This window comes from Ceratotherium simum, chromosome 1, assembly GCF_057802395.1.
Source record: "Ceratotherium simum simum isolate JZ-2026a chromosome 1, ASM5780239v1, whole genome shotgun sequence".
NCBI lineage: Eukaryota > Metazoa > Chordata > Mammalia > Perissodactyla > Rhinocerotidae > Ceratotherium > Ceratotherium simum.
This window is the reverse complement of record NC_141900.1, coordinates 37,014,170-37,029,681: the sequence shown is the minus strand read 5'-3', so window position 1 is coordinate 37,029,681 and position 15,512 is coordinate 37,014,170. Positions and strand designations below refer to the sequence as shown.

The 15,512-nt window shown below is 36.7% G+C and overlaps 2 protein-coding genes and 1 pseudogene across 7 annotated transcripts in view; 2 read left to right on the top strand and 1 right to left on the bottom strand.

Annotated features, from left to right (window-relative positions):
• Positions 1–2,848, bottom strand: part of ANKIB1 (ankyrin repeat and IBR domain containing 1) — a 138,646-nt gene extending 135,798 nt beyond the window's left edge. For all 3 annotated transcript variants that reach the window (XM_087419490.1, XM_014788164.2, XM_014788163.2), the window contains exon 1: positions 2,548–2,848. The gene's annotated coding sequence lies outside the window, so the exon portion shown is untranslated. The remainder of the gene's footprint in view (positions 1–2,547) is intronic.
• LOC147918178 (uncharacterized) lies at positions 2,314–3,221 on the top strand (annotated as a pseudogene).
• Positions 3,180–15,512, top strand: part of KRIT1 (KRIT1 ankyrin repeat containing) — a 38,028-nt gene continuing 25,695 nt past the window's right edge. The window contains exons 1-9 of one of the 4 annotated variants that reach the window (XM_087419753.1): positions 3,180–3,588; positions 6,299–6,437; positions 8,087–8,190; positions 9,144–9,303; positions 12,214–12,306; positions 13,450–13,579; positions 14,182–14,425; positions 14,625–14,740; positions 15,248–15,391. In XM_087419753.1, coding sequence (XP_087275879.1) covers positions 8,089–8,190; positions 9,144–9,303; positions 12,214–12,306; positions 13,450–13,579; positions 14,182–14,425; positions 14,625–14,740; positions 15,248–15,391 — 989 coding nt within the window. In that variant the 5' untranslated portion in view covers positions 3,180–3,588; positions 6,299–6,437; positions 8,087–8,088. Of the gene's footprint in view, positions 3,624–6,298; positions 6,438–7,829; positions 7,849–8,086; positions 8,191–9,143; positions 9,304–12,213; positions 12,307–13,449; positions 13,580–14,181; positions 14,426–14,624; positions 14,741–15,247; positions 15,392–15,512 lie in introns of those variants that run through there. The other 3 variants (XM_087419683.1, XM_014788162.2, XM_087419820.1) reach the window with 3 other exon arrangements.

Genomic DNA, 15,512 nt, shown 5'->3' with positions numbered 1-15,512 from the left:
CGACTGAGGCACTCTCAAATATGTGTGGACAAATGTGTCATATATAAAGTCTAATATTAGAGAGAAATATTTTTAAATTTCACCTAAATAAATGTCATGTGCATCCTCAAAGAGAAGAAAAGTACCTAAAGCACTGAGGAACCTTTTTCTAACTTCCATTCAAGGAGAATCAAAAAAACTTAATTCATAGTTCTTCCAAGTATTTATATATAAAAATTAGCTTGAACTTTTACCTACAAGTTGTAAGTACACATATTTCACTTTCACAAGTTCAGTGCACACCTCAGAAAAGAAAGAGGAAAGAAAGAAAATCAACACCCTCAAAAGTGGGCAGTGCATTTGCAACAACATGGATGGACCTTGAGGGTATTACGCTAAGCAAAATAAACCAGACAGAGAAAGACAAAGACCATATGATTTCACTCATATGTGGAAGATAAACAAACACATGAATAAGGAGAACAGATTAGTGGTTACCACAGCAGAAGGGGGTGCAGGGGAGGGCAAAAGGGGTAATGGGGTACATATGTATGGTGATGGATAAAAACTAGACTATTAGTGGTGAGCACTACATTCTTTACAGAAACTGACATCTAATAATGTACACCTGACATTACACAATGTTATAAGCCAAGGTGACCTCTATAAAATAATTAAATTAAAAAAAAGTGGGCAGTACTATAAGAGTACAAAAGAGTAGCTAACAAAACTTCTCTCCCACCTGTTAGAGCCCACACTTACCGCATAGTCTGGACAGTTTCAGAACTCTTTCATACTGAAAACCCAAAATTATCAGTGCAGTGGGCAAAGGAGAAAGTGCAATATGAAAACATAGTCCTATCTTCCCCAGCCTACCTCCATCACCTCACTACAGCACCCCACTCTTATTTGGAAACTGATCAATTTTATGAAAAGGAAAAACCATATCCTTAATAATACACTCAACTCTGTATAGTGTTTGGCTTCTCCAAGCCAGTATAGTACATTTCCAAGAGACAGCTGGAGCTACATCTCCTGAGGCTACTTCAAACTAAAATCTCTGAAGAGTGTGAAGTTACACATCAAATAATAGCCCCAAATCAACTGCTGGAAGGAGGTTTTGAAAACAAAAAAAAATCATCATTAAACACATCCAACTTTCTTAACAAAATGACAATGTTTTTGGTTTCAGGAAAAAAATAACCAAAACTACCAGTCTACATTACAGAATAGTTTACAATAATAACAAAGAACCTGCAATACACAGAGTAAAATTATTTTTAAACCATCACTTGCTTTCTATAGTGCCTTGAAAAGTATCAAATGTACGGAAGGCATGTAAGAGCTACTGTCCAGTCACTGACAGCATTACAATTATTGTTTAATCTAATTTCTGGAAAGTTCTACAGTGGCAGTTTAAAAACCAAACCAAACCAAATTTTAATGAGAAAAAATGCCTAAAATCTGGAAGTACACATTGAAGATATTCAGTTAATTTATTGGTTTTTTTTTTTTTAACTAAGAAGCAGGAAGGTCACAGGCATCAAAGTGTTTAACATCTGTAGGTGGTTCATCCAAAAGAGTAAAAAAGGTCTCTCTGGAATTAAGGATTTAAAATAATACCTTATCAAATATAATCTGACACGATCTTTAAAAATCACTTTAGTGGGTTTTTTTTAACCACTAACAAAGCAAAACCTTCCTATATAAAGATTTGCACATCATACACACACACTCTTTGCAAATTAAGAGTTAAATGTAAATCCAAAACCCTAAAAATTTACCTAAAGGTATCCAAAATACATTTGAAACATCAGACTTTTGTTTTCACATTCATTTCTCAGAGCTCTTAGTAAAGCTCTTCTGGAATGGGTCTTCATTTCAATACAAGATTGTTCAATATGCCATTCCGTGTGAATAGAGCTTGTGAGACTAATTCTCAAAACCTCCCCAGGAGATGCTTAATTACAGTTTTAGTTTCAATTTCCTGCGACTACAACAGCAACGTACAGAAAACTGCTTATACACGATTAGGAACAGAGATGAATGAAGGTCCAGGGGAGCGGCCCATTCTTTTGTTTTGGTGGCAGAAGCTGCAAACATAAAGGTTCACTAGAGCCACCCGCACCTATCCCCACCCATCACAGCCCTGCAGAGCACTTTCATCCATCCGCTCAAGACTCTCTAGCCCTCGAGATCAGCAGAACCCGTGGCTTTCCAAGTCTCAAAGGATGGGCGGGGGAGGCTGTGAGGTCCGGGGTACAGATAGAAAAAGAGGAAGGACACAGATCCTTTGAGGACAGAGGGATAAGGAGATGCATCCAGATGGGGAGGATGGGACGCGAGACCCGGCGGCTTGCAAATTCGCCAGGAGACAAGCCACATGGGGCAGACAGAGGATGTTGCCTGTTCGGGGATGGGGACAAACAGACGGACAATCCTCCACAAGAGGAAGCAGGCACATATGTAGGAGACCCAGGAGGGTGTGAACTAGGCAGCGCTGAACTCGGAGCCCAAAATGGATTGAGACCGCCTCAAACAGACCCGTACAGCGAAGCTGAGACTTACAGTTACTTCCCGGGCTGAGGGTAAGGGTCGGGTGGATCTCGCAGCTCTGCAGTTCTGCCACTGTCGCAGCCGCCCCTAAGTCTTGCGCTGAGCCGGTGACCTGAGGTACCCTCCCTGCCCCACCCACCCGGGCGGACGCCCCCCTCCTCGCTGGCCCGTGTGCGCCCGCTGGGCAGAGGCTGCTGGGGCCGAGAGTGCGCACTGGAAGCCGCGGGGAGCGCTGCGTGAGCCAGAGGCGCCCGCCGCGAGGCTCAGACTGGGCGGGCGCCCCCCATCCCTCTCCGGCCGCCGCGCCGCCTCACTCGGGGGAGGGGAAGAGGGGGCGGTGGCTCTTGCCTCCGCCTCGCGGTTAAGTCCGGCTCATGCTCCAGCCTTGCGCGCGCGCAGCCCGGGCCTCCCTCCTCCCCTCCCCCGCCTCCGGCTGAGCCGCTGCCGCGCCCGCCGCTGCCACCCCAGTCCCCGAGCCGTCCGCCACCAGCCCCAGACAGCCTGCAGCCCAGCGAGAAGCAGCACGAACGGCAGCAGTTCGGCCGCCGACCCGGAAGCTCTTCTGGCGCCAACCGCGAGGCCGCTAGGGGTGTGAACCCGGAAGCGATTTCCTCGCCCCGGTAGCGGCGGGATGGAAATCTAAGGCCTTTGAAGACCTGGAATCCCCTAGTTTCGGGAGAGGGTGAGGGTGTATGGTGCTGAGGTGCGAGAAGAAGGACAGTAAAGAGGCGGTGGACAAGAGGTTCTGCAAGGCCAGAGACCTGAGCTCTCTAGGCGCGGGGTGGGGAGCGCGGCCGAACACACCGGGCGGCTTCTGGTGGCAACCGTGGGTTTTCCTGTCACAGGAAGTTGGGCCCGGCCGCTGGGAAGGAGAAGGGAAGGAGGAATGAGAAAGCGATGACGGTCCCCCGCCCCCCAGGTGACTGTCCCACCCAGTGAGTTGAATGTAGCGGCCCGGGAGGCGCTCGGCCGCCCGCACGGGTGAGACCGCTCGGTTTCCTTGGGGGAAACGAGGAGGAACAAGATCCAGACTGCAGCGAGAGAAAACGAGAGGTGGGACGCTGAACTATCTCATCTAGTTTCTCCAGGCAAGGAGTTTATTTCTTACTAGTAGTTACAAAGAAGCCAAAGCCACTTTTTACATGGCAGCTCTTTGAGCAAAGAGACGTGCACGTCCTTTTCCGGTGGTGCACTTTGATGGGTGGTGGCGGGGGAAAAACCTCCTAGGCAGAGTGATTATTTTTGTCATGTCAGGGAAAGCGATCCACAGCTTGCCGTTCCAGCTCACCTCTCCTCTTTACACCTCTCTTCATCTTTCAAGGCTTTCGGCTTGCTTTCTTTGCTTTTTCTCCAGGCTTTTTTGAGTTTCACCGGCAGTCTTTGATCCAGCTGGCCTGATTCACGACCTAGCCTCCATTCCCTTCTCACTCTCTTGGAGATCTTATGTGTCTTCAGTTTCTGTTTGCAAATGCATCTCTCTGCATCTCCAGTCTTTTAACTGCTTTGATGTTCTCGTCTTATTTGGAGGAAGTGACAAAAACTCAAAAATGTCTTCGTAACAATATAAAAACAAATAATTCATTCCATGATCTTTTTCCTTTACCCCTTGTTAATGTATTAGTTGGTTCCCCCTTAGAATTGCGTTGTAGAACTACAGTAGCAGCTGATGTATAGCATGTTTAGATACACTACGGATGAAATCCTGCTCCCCCAAATAACCTCATTGAATGTACCTGGTGTTCACTGTAGGAATTCATTTGGTTCCCAATTCTAATATTACTTAGTTCCTTCTTTGTTGGCCAAATTTAGTATAATGGCCTTCAAAAGCTATTTGAATATTATTAAATATCTTAAATTTCAGAATAGAATGTCAACAGAAAGAAAGCATTTGAAAATTATTGGTGATGCTTGTTGATACTGATAAGTGATGATTGGTAGGATTGGTTGAAGGGACAAGGAGAAAGCAAGCTGAGTTAGAAGTAGCACCAATGGCTATTTTCTATTCTGCTTTATTATTACTTCCTCTCCTTTTATTATCAGAAACCAATTTGAGTAGCAAAAGGGTGAGATTTTTGTGGTCAACAAATCTCTGTAGGGGAATTCTTGCTATTTAGTTGCTATCTCTTCTCTTTAATGTCATAATGCTTTAAAATAGTGAATTATTCCAGGAAAATGGGGAAGGGGCAAGTAACAGTCACTGTCTACCTTAGTTTTTTTTTCTGTAAAATGGGGATAACAATAATAATACCTATTTCATCAGGTTTTGGGGGGAATAAAATGAGTTAATATATGTAAAGCGCTTAGCACAGTGTCTAGCACATAGTAAGCACTATAGGTGTTAGCTATTCATATTATTTTAAAAATATATTAAATGCTATATTTAGAAAATGAAAATAAAAACTTAAGGACAACTTGTTAAAATCATTTTGGCTGGTGGGGATAAAAAGAAAATACATTTTATTAGTGCTTTTCAACTATGTGGATGGTAAGGTTTGTTTGGTTTGGTTTGGTTATTTAAAGTTGGCTTGGGTTTTAAAGCGTTCAGAAACATTGCTTAAGGACAGAGGAAGGAGGGATCATGTGCTGTCTCAGGAACATCTTACAGAGCCCTAAGATAATGCTCCATTTTTTTGTTTTTATTTATGAAGATACACTTTCTGATCATTGTTGGTAATTTTTATTAGCATGTACTTTGCAGACTGGTAAATCTTGTCAGCTTTGACTTCTGCTTACTAAATTTACGATACTCATATTCACATACTGAATCTTCTCTTTTTCTCCATTGCAAAGGCTTTTTAAGTTTGTCCATCTGTGCTCTATATAGCAAATGTTTCTTATTAAAGACATTATTGGCATTTTGTTAAACAGGACTGTCTAGCGTAGTAAAGAAACTGTAAACAAATCTGCCCCATAGAGACTAAATGCCAGTTGTATACCTCCCCTCCCCCAGTCATAGTGACAACCACAAATGCCCCTACAAATTTAAAATGATCCCAGGTAGGTACCACCTCCAATTGAGAACCACTTCTACATATTTGTAAGACCTCATTACTTAGGCAGCATATTATCATTTATGCCTAAGCATTTTCCAGGGTAGAATGAGCCATTTAACAAAATGCCACATATTTCCTATAGTTAGTCACTTGAACGCTTATTTAAAACTCAGTTTAAATATGTTGCAAACTTCAGTTATACCTTTCTCTATTATTTTTAGCTCAAGTTACTCTCCTCCAACCCCTTTGCATGTGTTTCCGCCTTAGCAGTTTTGCCTTCATGTATTACTAGCTTTTATTCTTTTCCTAACTTAAGCCTTTGTTTCCTTGTTTCATGTCACTGAAAGTATGTATATTTCAAATATTCGAGTATGAATATTTCTTAAAAATCGGTTTTTAGATTCTTTTAGGGGTATGTTAACATTAAATGTTGTAAAAACAAATCTTTTTTTTGACCTCATGGTTATGTCTTTTTTTTAATTACATCACATTTGCTTATCTTTTAAAAGTTGAGTGTACCGTGCAATACTAAATATTCTAGAGAAGTGATGAGTATTAACAATTAAAGGATTTTGCTAGTAGACATTTTCTTAACATGAGTTGATCAGCAGAGGAATTGATTTGCTTTAAATTGTGTTTAGAAAACTAAGAATTACATGATTCTCTTTTAGGTGTGTAATAGAAAAAAAGATTTCTGTAATTGTGCCATGTATGTTATACAATGTATTCACAATACAATGTCTTTCTTTTGGGGGCTTGCAATCTTCAAGGAGGCATCCCTACATTTCCTAATTTGTGAGGTTTTATCTTGAAGTCATTGTTAATCTGAAGTAAAAAGTAATTGCTAAATAGAAATTCTGAGAAGAAAAAGGCCTCATCCTTTTCACGTAGGAAGCTCTGTTGCATGAGGTAGGTTTTAAGAATGATCTTACAGAAAAACTGAACTGAAAAAAATTCCGTGAGGTATAGAGTGAGAATAAATGATGTGTCCTCAGAACTTTTCACAAAATGAAATGTCTGAATCCTAATGTTTTAATGTAGTTTCTCTGGTGAAATATTTATAGTTTCTCTGAATCTAAATCAGTGAAAATTTTTATAATAAAATTTTTGGACAATAATTTTAATGGTTCTTTTACTCTTAGGCTAACGTTTACTTAAAATGCCAAAAGTTACTGGATTGTAAAAGAATTTCTTTTTAAGGCAATTTTCCAATTATAAGGTATTTATTATTATTATATAGGGTAGTGAATTAAAGGTTCCAAAATAACTTTATTAATTGCACTTGAGAAGACAGAATAAATTCTTTGATCTCCTCTCAAATGACATCGAAAACCTTTCTTGGAAATGATCTCTTTTTTTCTCTCTGAGAGTTGGAACAATAAGGAATAACTGAATGTGGTCGCATTTGGTCTTGCTGAAGAGAACATTCCATCCGTTTGGTGGAATTAACTGTGTTTAGTCTGATCTTATGTGCTTTTTTTAAAACAAGCAATGCTGCTTTCTAGGTCTCATATCTTTCTCTTTCTTGGATTATTTACTTCTTTGTGTTGCTTCGTTAAATCTTCGTTAAATAAGATCATTTTAATGCCTAATGGGCTTTAAAAAAACTAAAGAAGGTTCATCTCAACATGGCCAGGAAAGAAACTCCTTGTTTGATGGTCTTTTAGGAATTTGCTGGCATATAAATGATGGGAAGCTTTTTTAAAAAAGATAAATACAATATATTCAATACAGAGATGCATTTTAGTCTAGCCATGAAAAAAATTAATAATAGTGCTTAATGAGGAGATAGAACTATTTAACAACCAAGAGAGTGCTTGAAATTCAATTACTTGTTGGAAATTGCCCAGCGGAGACTTAAAATCAGTTTGGGAAAAAAAGTGCATATATATACATATATATATGTATATGTGTGTGTATGTATATATATATTTGGATTATCTAGGGAATTAATAATGGAAGTAGAAAATATTCTTAAGTCATCATCAGAAAGCTTTTGTCAAATGACTATGTTTTTGAGTCTGTGATAGGCACCTCCAAAGAAAATTATAAACTATACTTTAGCTTATCCAAATGTCTAATATCAAAGTTCTCCTTTCTAAATATTCTGGAGAGAGTGTCAATGGCAGCTACCTATTTCCAGCTTCCAAACTGTTGACAACATAACATTCACTTGTGTAATTAATGGAAAATAAGTGTGTATTATTCTGAAACACTATTTCAAGTCACTATTTACTTACTATTTACAAGACATTTTATAATCATATCACTTTTTTTTAGGTCCAAAAGGCAGATTCTTACGCAATTAAGACCTATGAAAGTATGTATTCCCATTAAAAAAATTTTATCTCTAACAGAATAGGAAAAAAGGACTACAAGGAAATCTTAAATTATAAGCTAAGGTTTTGAATAGTTCGGTGGTAAGTTAGTCGCCTCTGGCTTGCCTTGTAGGTAGTATGTATATTCTAAGAAAAATCAACATTTTTTAAAACATTGTTTTTCTGAGTGATCATATGTCCTTTAGTCTTTCACGGGATTTGTTTGTTTGTTTTATAAAGCAATGGGAAATCCAGAAAATATAGAAGATGCATACGTTGCTGTTATTCGTCCAAAGAATACTGCCAGTCTCAATTCTCGGGAATACAGAGCTAAGTCATATGAAGTGAGAACAATTTACTAACATTTGATTTGCTACTATTGAATGTCATTCTCCATTATCATTTTCATTTACATATAAAGTCTCACCATATCCTGTAAATTCTAGTTGACAACCTAGATCTTGACAAGGTAGAACTGAAAATCGTAGCTCTCTGCCCATCACTATGTTTTTTTTCTGCTGCATGCCTTTTGACCATTTTTCTATTCTTTGATTAGTATAAATTATTAGATATTAAAAGGTACTTGTTTGAGTTTTCCTTATAATTTATAGATTTAGGTTTTAGTACAACTTATGGAATGGCTCTCAAAAATTAAAAAACCATTGCAAAAGTTACCTTATTTAAAATTCCAATCTAAACATTGTTCTTGGTTATTTTCCCAAAGAACTATTTTTAACAGTTCATTTTAAATGATCTTTTTACCTTTAATTAAGTTTTAGGCAATTAAGTTATTCTCTGTAGTCTTGAATTATGTTACATATATTAGTAAACGTGATTGAGGCCAAAAAAAAGAGCCCAAAACAGAATTGTTATCTTTTCCATACAACGGATTCCAAGCATCATAAAATACTTCTAATCTAGACTGACTCCAACTAATTTCTCTAGCATGTTGCTTAAATTGCTTTTTTAAGGTTAGTTATCTGAAATCTGTTAAAGGATACTACAGGGGTTCTCAGGAGGCTGCTACTTCAGCAGTGCTCTGGCTTACTGGTTCTCAGTCCTGGCTGCACAGTTGAATCACCTGGGGAACTTTTAAAATTTCCAGTACTAGGACTCCACTCTCCAGACATTCTGATTTAATAGGTCTGAGATGAAGCTGGGCATTGATATTGTTTTAAAAGCTTCCCAGATTATTCTGATATGTAGCTAAGGTTAAGAAAGACTGCTGGCTTACTATATTCTAGGGCAAGTAAATTTTATTTTAAACTTTCTCTTGATATTATTTTTTTCATCCAAGATTTTGTTGCATGAAGTTCCCATTGAAGGACAGAAAAAAAAGAGAAAGAAAGTTTTGTTGGAAACTAAACTTCAAGGCAACAGTGAAATAACACAAGGCATATTGGATTATGTAGTGGAAACCACCAAACCAATTTCTCCTGCAAACCAGGGTATCAGAGGTAGGAAACTTTTCTTTTCTTTGTTTAACACAGTTTGCTTTAAATGCCTATGGAGAAAGACCTTTTAAAAAATATATTAAAATCAATTTCTTTTTATGTTCCTTACCATTTAAAACACTTGAAAAAGATTCAGAAAGTTTTTTTTAAGGTCAGCCAAGCCCCTTCAAGAAGTAACTTGACTATAAATTTTTTTTAAGTTGAAAAATATTTAAATAAGTCACAGTGTTACTGATTTGTTCAGTAGAGAGAGGAGAGCAAGAGGTGGCTTGAAAACTAAAAGAAAGTACAAATTACTTTTGTTAGAAGTATAGGTAAGTATCTTTGAACTACTATTTTTATTTCTCTATTCCAAGACAGAGAAAACTATAAACCTCTCTCCATAACTAAGTAAAAGTTAAGATTCATGGATGAAAGAGAGTCCTGTAAGTTACCAGGTAGCAGAGGTTTTCTTTCCTTTTGGTTACAGTAAGAAGAAGAGCCAAACTGAATTGTAGAAATATTAACCGTGAAAGGTTGAGGCCCCATTTAAAATATTAAATAATGTATAGCATTATCAGTTATGAAACTGATTAAAAGTTAATGATCAATTTCTCAGGCCATAGTTTCACAAGAAGCAGATAGCAGTTAGAAGTTAAAGAAATTAGTCCAAGATTTAGGCATTATAATTAAAAAGGTAAAGCTAAGTTCAGTCAAACAGCAGTTGAAAACAGTTGGTGGTGGTGAAGTAGAGCATACTTCTCTGTTCCTACTTTTTGGTTTTTTAAAGCTTATTCAGTGTTTTTTTCTGTTTTTTCATGTTTATAGAGATTAGTTGTCTAATTCATCTGTTTCAGTAAAGAGACTGTTTTTGTTACAGAGATAAGGCTGAATCCTGTGATTTGATTTATTAGTTATTTTGGGTGTTCGTTTTCTATAGATAGCTGAACTATAAGCCTGTGTTTCATAACTTTTGGAGGCATCATTCACCATATTTTACCTCCCTAAGAGGTAACCTCCCCAAGAGGTAACCTCCCCGGTAAGGCCTGAAGAGTTTTTGTGGGTTGGTGTTCTAAGTGTTGTAATTCAGGATTATAAGAAGTTCCTGCATAAATTTACAGATCTTTGATACACATTCTGAGACCCACAGAGAATCTCCTTTCCCTAATTATCAGATTTACTTTTTAATAAAATGATCTAGAAACTGATCTTAGCTAAAAAGGGGACTATCCTTGTGGGTGATCAAGGCATGTGAAAGGCTCTTTTTGGATGCCTCAAATTTGTCAATCTTTTCTACCTCAGTATTGGACTTTCCTGATAAATTTTTATCCAGACTTGTTAATGTTGCTTAATTGTTAGAGTTTTCAGGATCTATGCTAAGACAGAAATCCAGTTAGCCCAAATCACATGTTTGAGCTGAGTTATAATCACAAGTTATAATTTGCTATGGATTAGCCAAAGGCTACCACTCTTCACCCAGAAAGGGGATGGAGACAGTGTCAGTGTTAACAAAAATGTCCCCTGGCCAGAGGGCTGGGTAGTTTCTCTTAGGGGAAGTTATGAGTGGACAGGCACCTGAAACATGTCCAGCACAATTATGCCTTGTATACTTAGACAGTAAAATGTAATAATATATTTTCAGGCTGCTTTTAATAAGAGAAATTAAAATAGAGAAGTTTTACTTAACTAAATAGACAATTATATTAATAAGCCATACCATATCCTGACTATCCTATTCAATTGAGTTTTTCTAAATGTATGAAATATTTTTATAGAGTGACATGATTCCTTATATAAATATCGCATGAAGATCACAAATTACTTTATAATAGCAGTCATTATGCCTTACCTTTTTGTGCAGTGCTATATATAGTTTATAAAGTCCTACCACATTTATTCATGAAATTCTTAAATTGGTCCTGTGAGTTGGTATATGGTCATTCACATCTATAAAATGGAAATGCAGACATAGGTTGTCACCTGCTAAAATATTGCCATTAATGGAAGAAATTAGACTAGAACTCTCATCTCCCAACTTGTAGTCAGTGCTTTTATTTTTTTCCCCAGAACAGATCTCATAGTTACATCTATAATTTGCAAAGTAGGCAGTTAAATAATGGATCAGAACTGGGTTTGGGGAAGCAGCAAGGCAGGGAAGATTAAGTGACCTCAAGCCAGACAAAAGAAATATTGCCTCTGAAATTTATTAGAATGTTATTCTGTATCTAACACTTATCTTTTGTACAGTGTCTGTTTTGTAAAATAACTATTTGAGGGCTATAATAATAATGGGCCATAATAATCATGAATATTGACTCCAGCATTTTGTGAATAAATGAAGCTCCTTGAATTCGTGTATTATCTACCTGTCAACAGAAAGTATGCAGCTAGGTATTCCTACCTGGGTCAGGAACAAGGTTCTGTTTCTTGGGGTGGGGAGATTGGGAGGATTGATAAAAATCACGGCAAAGGTCACTAGAAGATGAGAGGTTTTAAAGTGCAAAACTTGTAGGTTATTATTTATAGTTCTCTTGCTGCCCAATCAGGAAAAACAGACTAAGAATGGTGGTTACAATTTAGACAATAGTTTGTAACCCAATCAAGTTTTAATAAAAACTGAAATTGAGAGTGGAGGTTGAATGTTCTCTTCAGTTGCTCTCTCAATCTTCAGCAGTTCAGTTTTCCTTACTAAAGGAAGCTCCTCTTCTAGTAAGTCAAGACCAGGACCATGAATCTACTGGTTGATTGTCTACAGAATGATTTGCATTATTATCAGAGTTACCAGTTTTTATTAGTGCATATAATAAAATTGACTTTTTTTATTTCAATTCCTCTTAATACTGCCTTTAAAATTTTTTTCTAATTCTCAAGATAATTTATAAGATTTAAAGGCCTATTATGTTTATCTTTACTGACTTTTTAAAAAATGATTAGGAAAACGAGTGGTACTAATGAAGAAATTTCCTCTGGATGGGGAGAAGATGGGCAGAGAAGCAGCATTATTTATTGTTCCATCAGTTGTCAAAGGTAAAGTCTAAGTTTTATCTTATGAATCTCTATGTACCTTAAATGCTAAGTTAAAGTCTATTGAGGAACTTAGGAATTTGCATTCACAGTTACTACTGTAATACTGTTGTAAAATACATGTTTTTAAATTAATGGAAGATGGAGAAATTTGTTACTTAAAGATGTTTTGATTTCAAAGTATATTCAGGCTTCTGGACTGAACAACAGTGTTTTTGTTTCTGTTTTTAAAAGTAGAATAAAGAAGTGAGGAGGGAAGCCATAATTGAAACTAAAAGTTTTCAAGTTCTAATGAGAGATTTTTCAAAGCATAAGCTATACATAGAATAGAAATAGATATTTAAGTATTTTGGAAAATTGACAGATTATGATGAGTACCTATCTTGTGTTTGAGGCAAGAAAATGTCAATAATAGTTCTAAAATACTCTGCCCAACAGTATTAGTAATATTTAAAGAACTTAGATCTAACATGAAAATTTAATTTGAGCTTTTGACATCCTGGAATAATGGAAAAACTATTGAGTTTCAGTGCAGACCTTGCAGCCCACTAATTTTGTGCTCTTGGGCAAATCACCTCTTTAAGCCTCAGCTCTTTATTTGTAAGACAGGTATTTGCTCCTACTTGGTTCATTGTGCTGGAAGAATTCAATGAGGTATTAGATGTTAAAATCACTTTGGAACCTATAGAGTACTGGCCTCATGTAAGGTAGTAGTAATTGTGATGATATATTAATGACCCACTGTGGACATCCCATCAGCCTGCTTCTACACAGTACTTACGTGTATTACATTAGCCAGCTCTAGCATTCCAGATATATTTTTTTTCCCAGCCACACTTAAGTTAAAAAGTTCAGTATTTTAAATGGTATTGGAAATCTTATTAATCAGAGTTTTGCAACATTGTTGAGGAAGAGAAAGAGGGGACAGTTGCTGCTAATCCTCCAAGATTCTAAATGCTGTGTTCACCCAAGTGGATAAGTTCACGGAGCTGGCTATCACTTGAATCCAGGTCTTCTAATTCCAAATCTAGAACAATTTATGTTAAACTTAACAATTTTTTTTAACGTACTGTAGACTTTTAAATAAAAAACATGCAGTTGTAAACCTTTTATATGATGGCATAATTCTTCATTTTTCTTTTTCAGATAATACTAAATATACATATACTCCAGGATGCCCAATTTTTTACTGCTTACAAGATATTATGCGAGTCTGTAGTGAATCCAGCACTCACTTTGCTACGCTTACAGCAAGGATGTTAATAGCCTTGGATAAGTAAGAATTGCCATTAAAAATATTTTTTAATAAACCAAATACGTGTTCATAGTAGAAATTAGCTCTGATAAAGACACTTTTGGAAGAAAATATATGTATTAAGAAATGGCAAGTTTTTGAAGTATAATATAAAAATGAAAAACCGCAAAGACAAGATTGTCCTGATTTGCTTGCAATACATTCATTTTATTCTTCAAAATTAATGAAGACTGCCCTAGTTAAGAATTAAGATTGCTTTGTTACAAAACTAGATTTAGTATGAGTTACTCTTACCAGTGAACAAGTCGTTTAACCTGTCATGCCTTTGTCTTTCTGTACCAACAGGGCTAATGTCACCTACATCTCAGTGGTTTAAATTTTAAAAGTGCTTCAAGTTTTTTGAAAGAAGTTTTTATTATTACAATGGTATATACATTTTTAAAAATAGTTTGCTGTGTCCATTAACAAAACTTTTATGAATAGTAAATGAAGTACTTAACCAACACTAACTAAAAGCATAAAAATCTGAATTTAATATTAAAAAGTATCACATATCAGAGTTGGATAGTGGTCTGCTTTTTTCCTATTCACTTTTGAACAAATACTTCTTTCTATTTTGCCAGGTGGTTAGATGAACGTCATGCACAATCTCACTTTATTCCAGCTTTATTCCGACCTTCTCCTCTTGAGCGGATAAAAACTAATGTCATAAACCCTGCATATGCTACTGAATCAGGTCAGACAGAAAACTCACTACATATGGGCTATAGTGCACTAGAAATAAAGAGTAAAATGTTAGCCCTAGAGAAAGCAGATACCTGTATTTACAACCCTTTGTTTGGATCAGATCTTCAGTATACAAACCGGGTAAGAGTTGAATGAATTTTGGCTCTGATTTCAAAAGACATTTCATCTCAAATGTAATTTTTTTTCTTGAGATAAATGCCTCTGTTACTAATTGTAAACATTAAGATGACATCTACACTTAGCTCTATTTATATATATTAAAGTCAAGTATCTATAGCTCTTAAGGGTTTTTTGTTTTTGTTTTGTTTTCCCTTTCTAGGTAGATAAAGTGGTAATAAATCCATACTTTGGTCTAGGAGCTCCAGACTATTCAAAAATCCAAATTCCCAAACAGGAAAAATGGCAGAGAAGCATGAGCAGTGTCACAGAAGACAAGTACTATTTTGATTTTACTCCACATTGCTTTTTTAAAACTTACATTGTAATGTTAAAGTATTGTTTAAAATGATATGTGCAGGGGCCGGCCCGGTGGCGCAAGCAGTTAAGTGTGTGTGCTCTGCTTTGGCGGCCCGGGGTTCACAGGTTCGGATCCTGGGCACGCACCAACGCAAGGCTTGGTAAGCCATGCTGTGGCGGCATCCCATATAAAGTAGAGGAAGATGGGCACGGATGTTAGCTCAGGGCCACTCTTCCTCAAGAAAAAAGGGAAGGATTGTCATTGGATGTTAGCTCAGGGCTAGTCCTCCTCACAAAAAATAAATAAATAAATAAATAAAATAAAATGATATGTGCAATTAGTAGACAATGTAGTCATTGCATAAATGATGTAGTTTTCAGCTGCTCAGTGATATATAGTTTTCATAAATATATCATGTTTGTTTTGAAACTATTTGAATTTCAACAGTGCTGTTTTTTGTTTTTTAATTTGTTTTTAATGATTAGGGAACGACAGTGGGTAGATGATTTTCCTCTCCATCGAAGTGCCTGTGAAGGAGATTCAGAATTACTAAGCCGTCTTCTCAATGAAAGATTTTCAGTCAACCAATTAGATAGTGACCACTGGGCACCCATTCATTATGCATGCTGGTAAATAGATTACTTATTCTTTTCTTTTTAGAAAGAATGAATCTTTAGTTATAAATATTACTACTTCTTTTCAAAACTATTCTCATTCCAGCCACTTTTTCTCTACCATGTTTGCTTTATG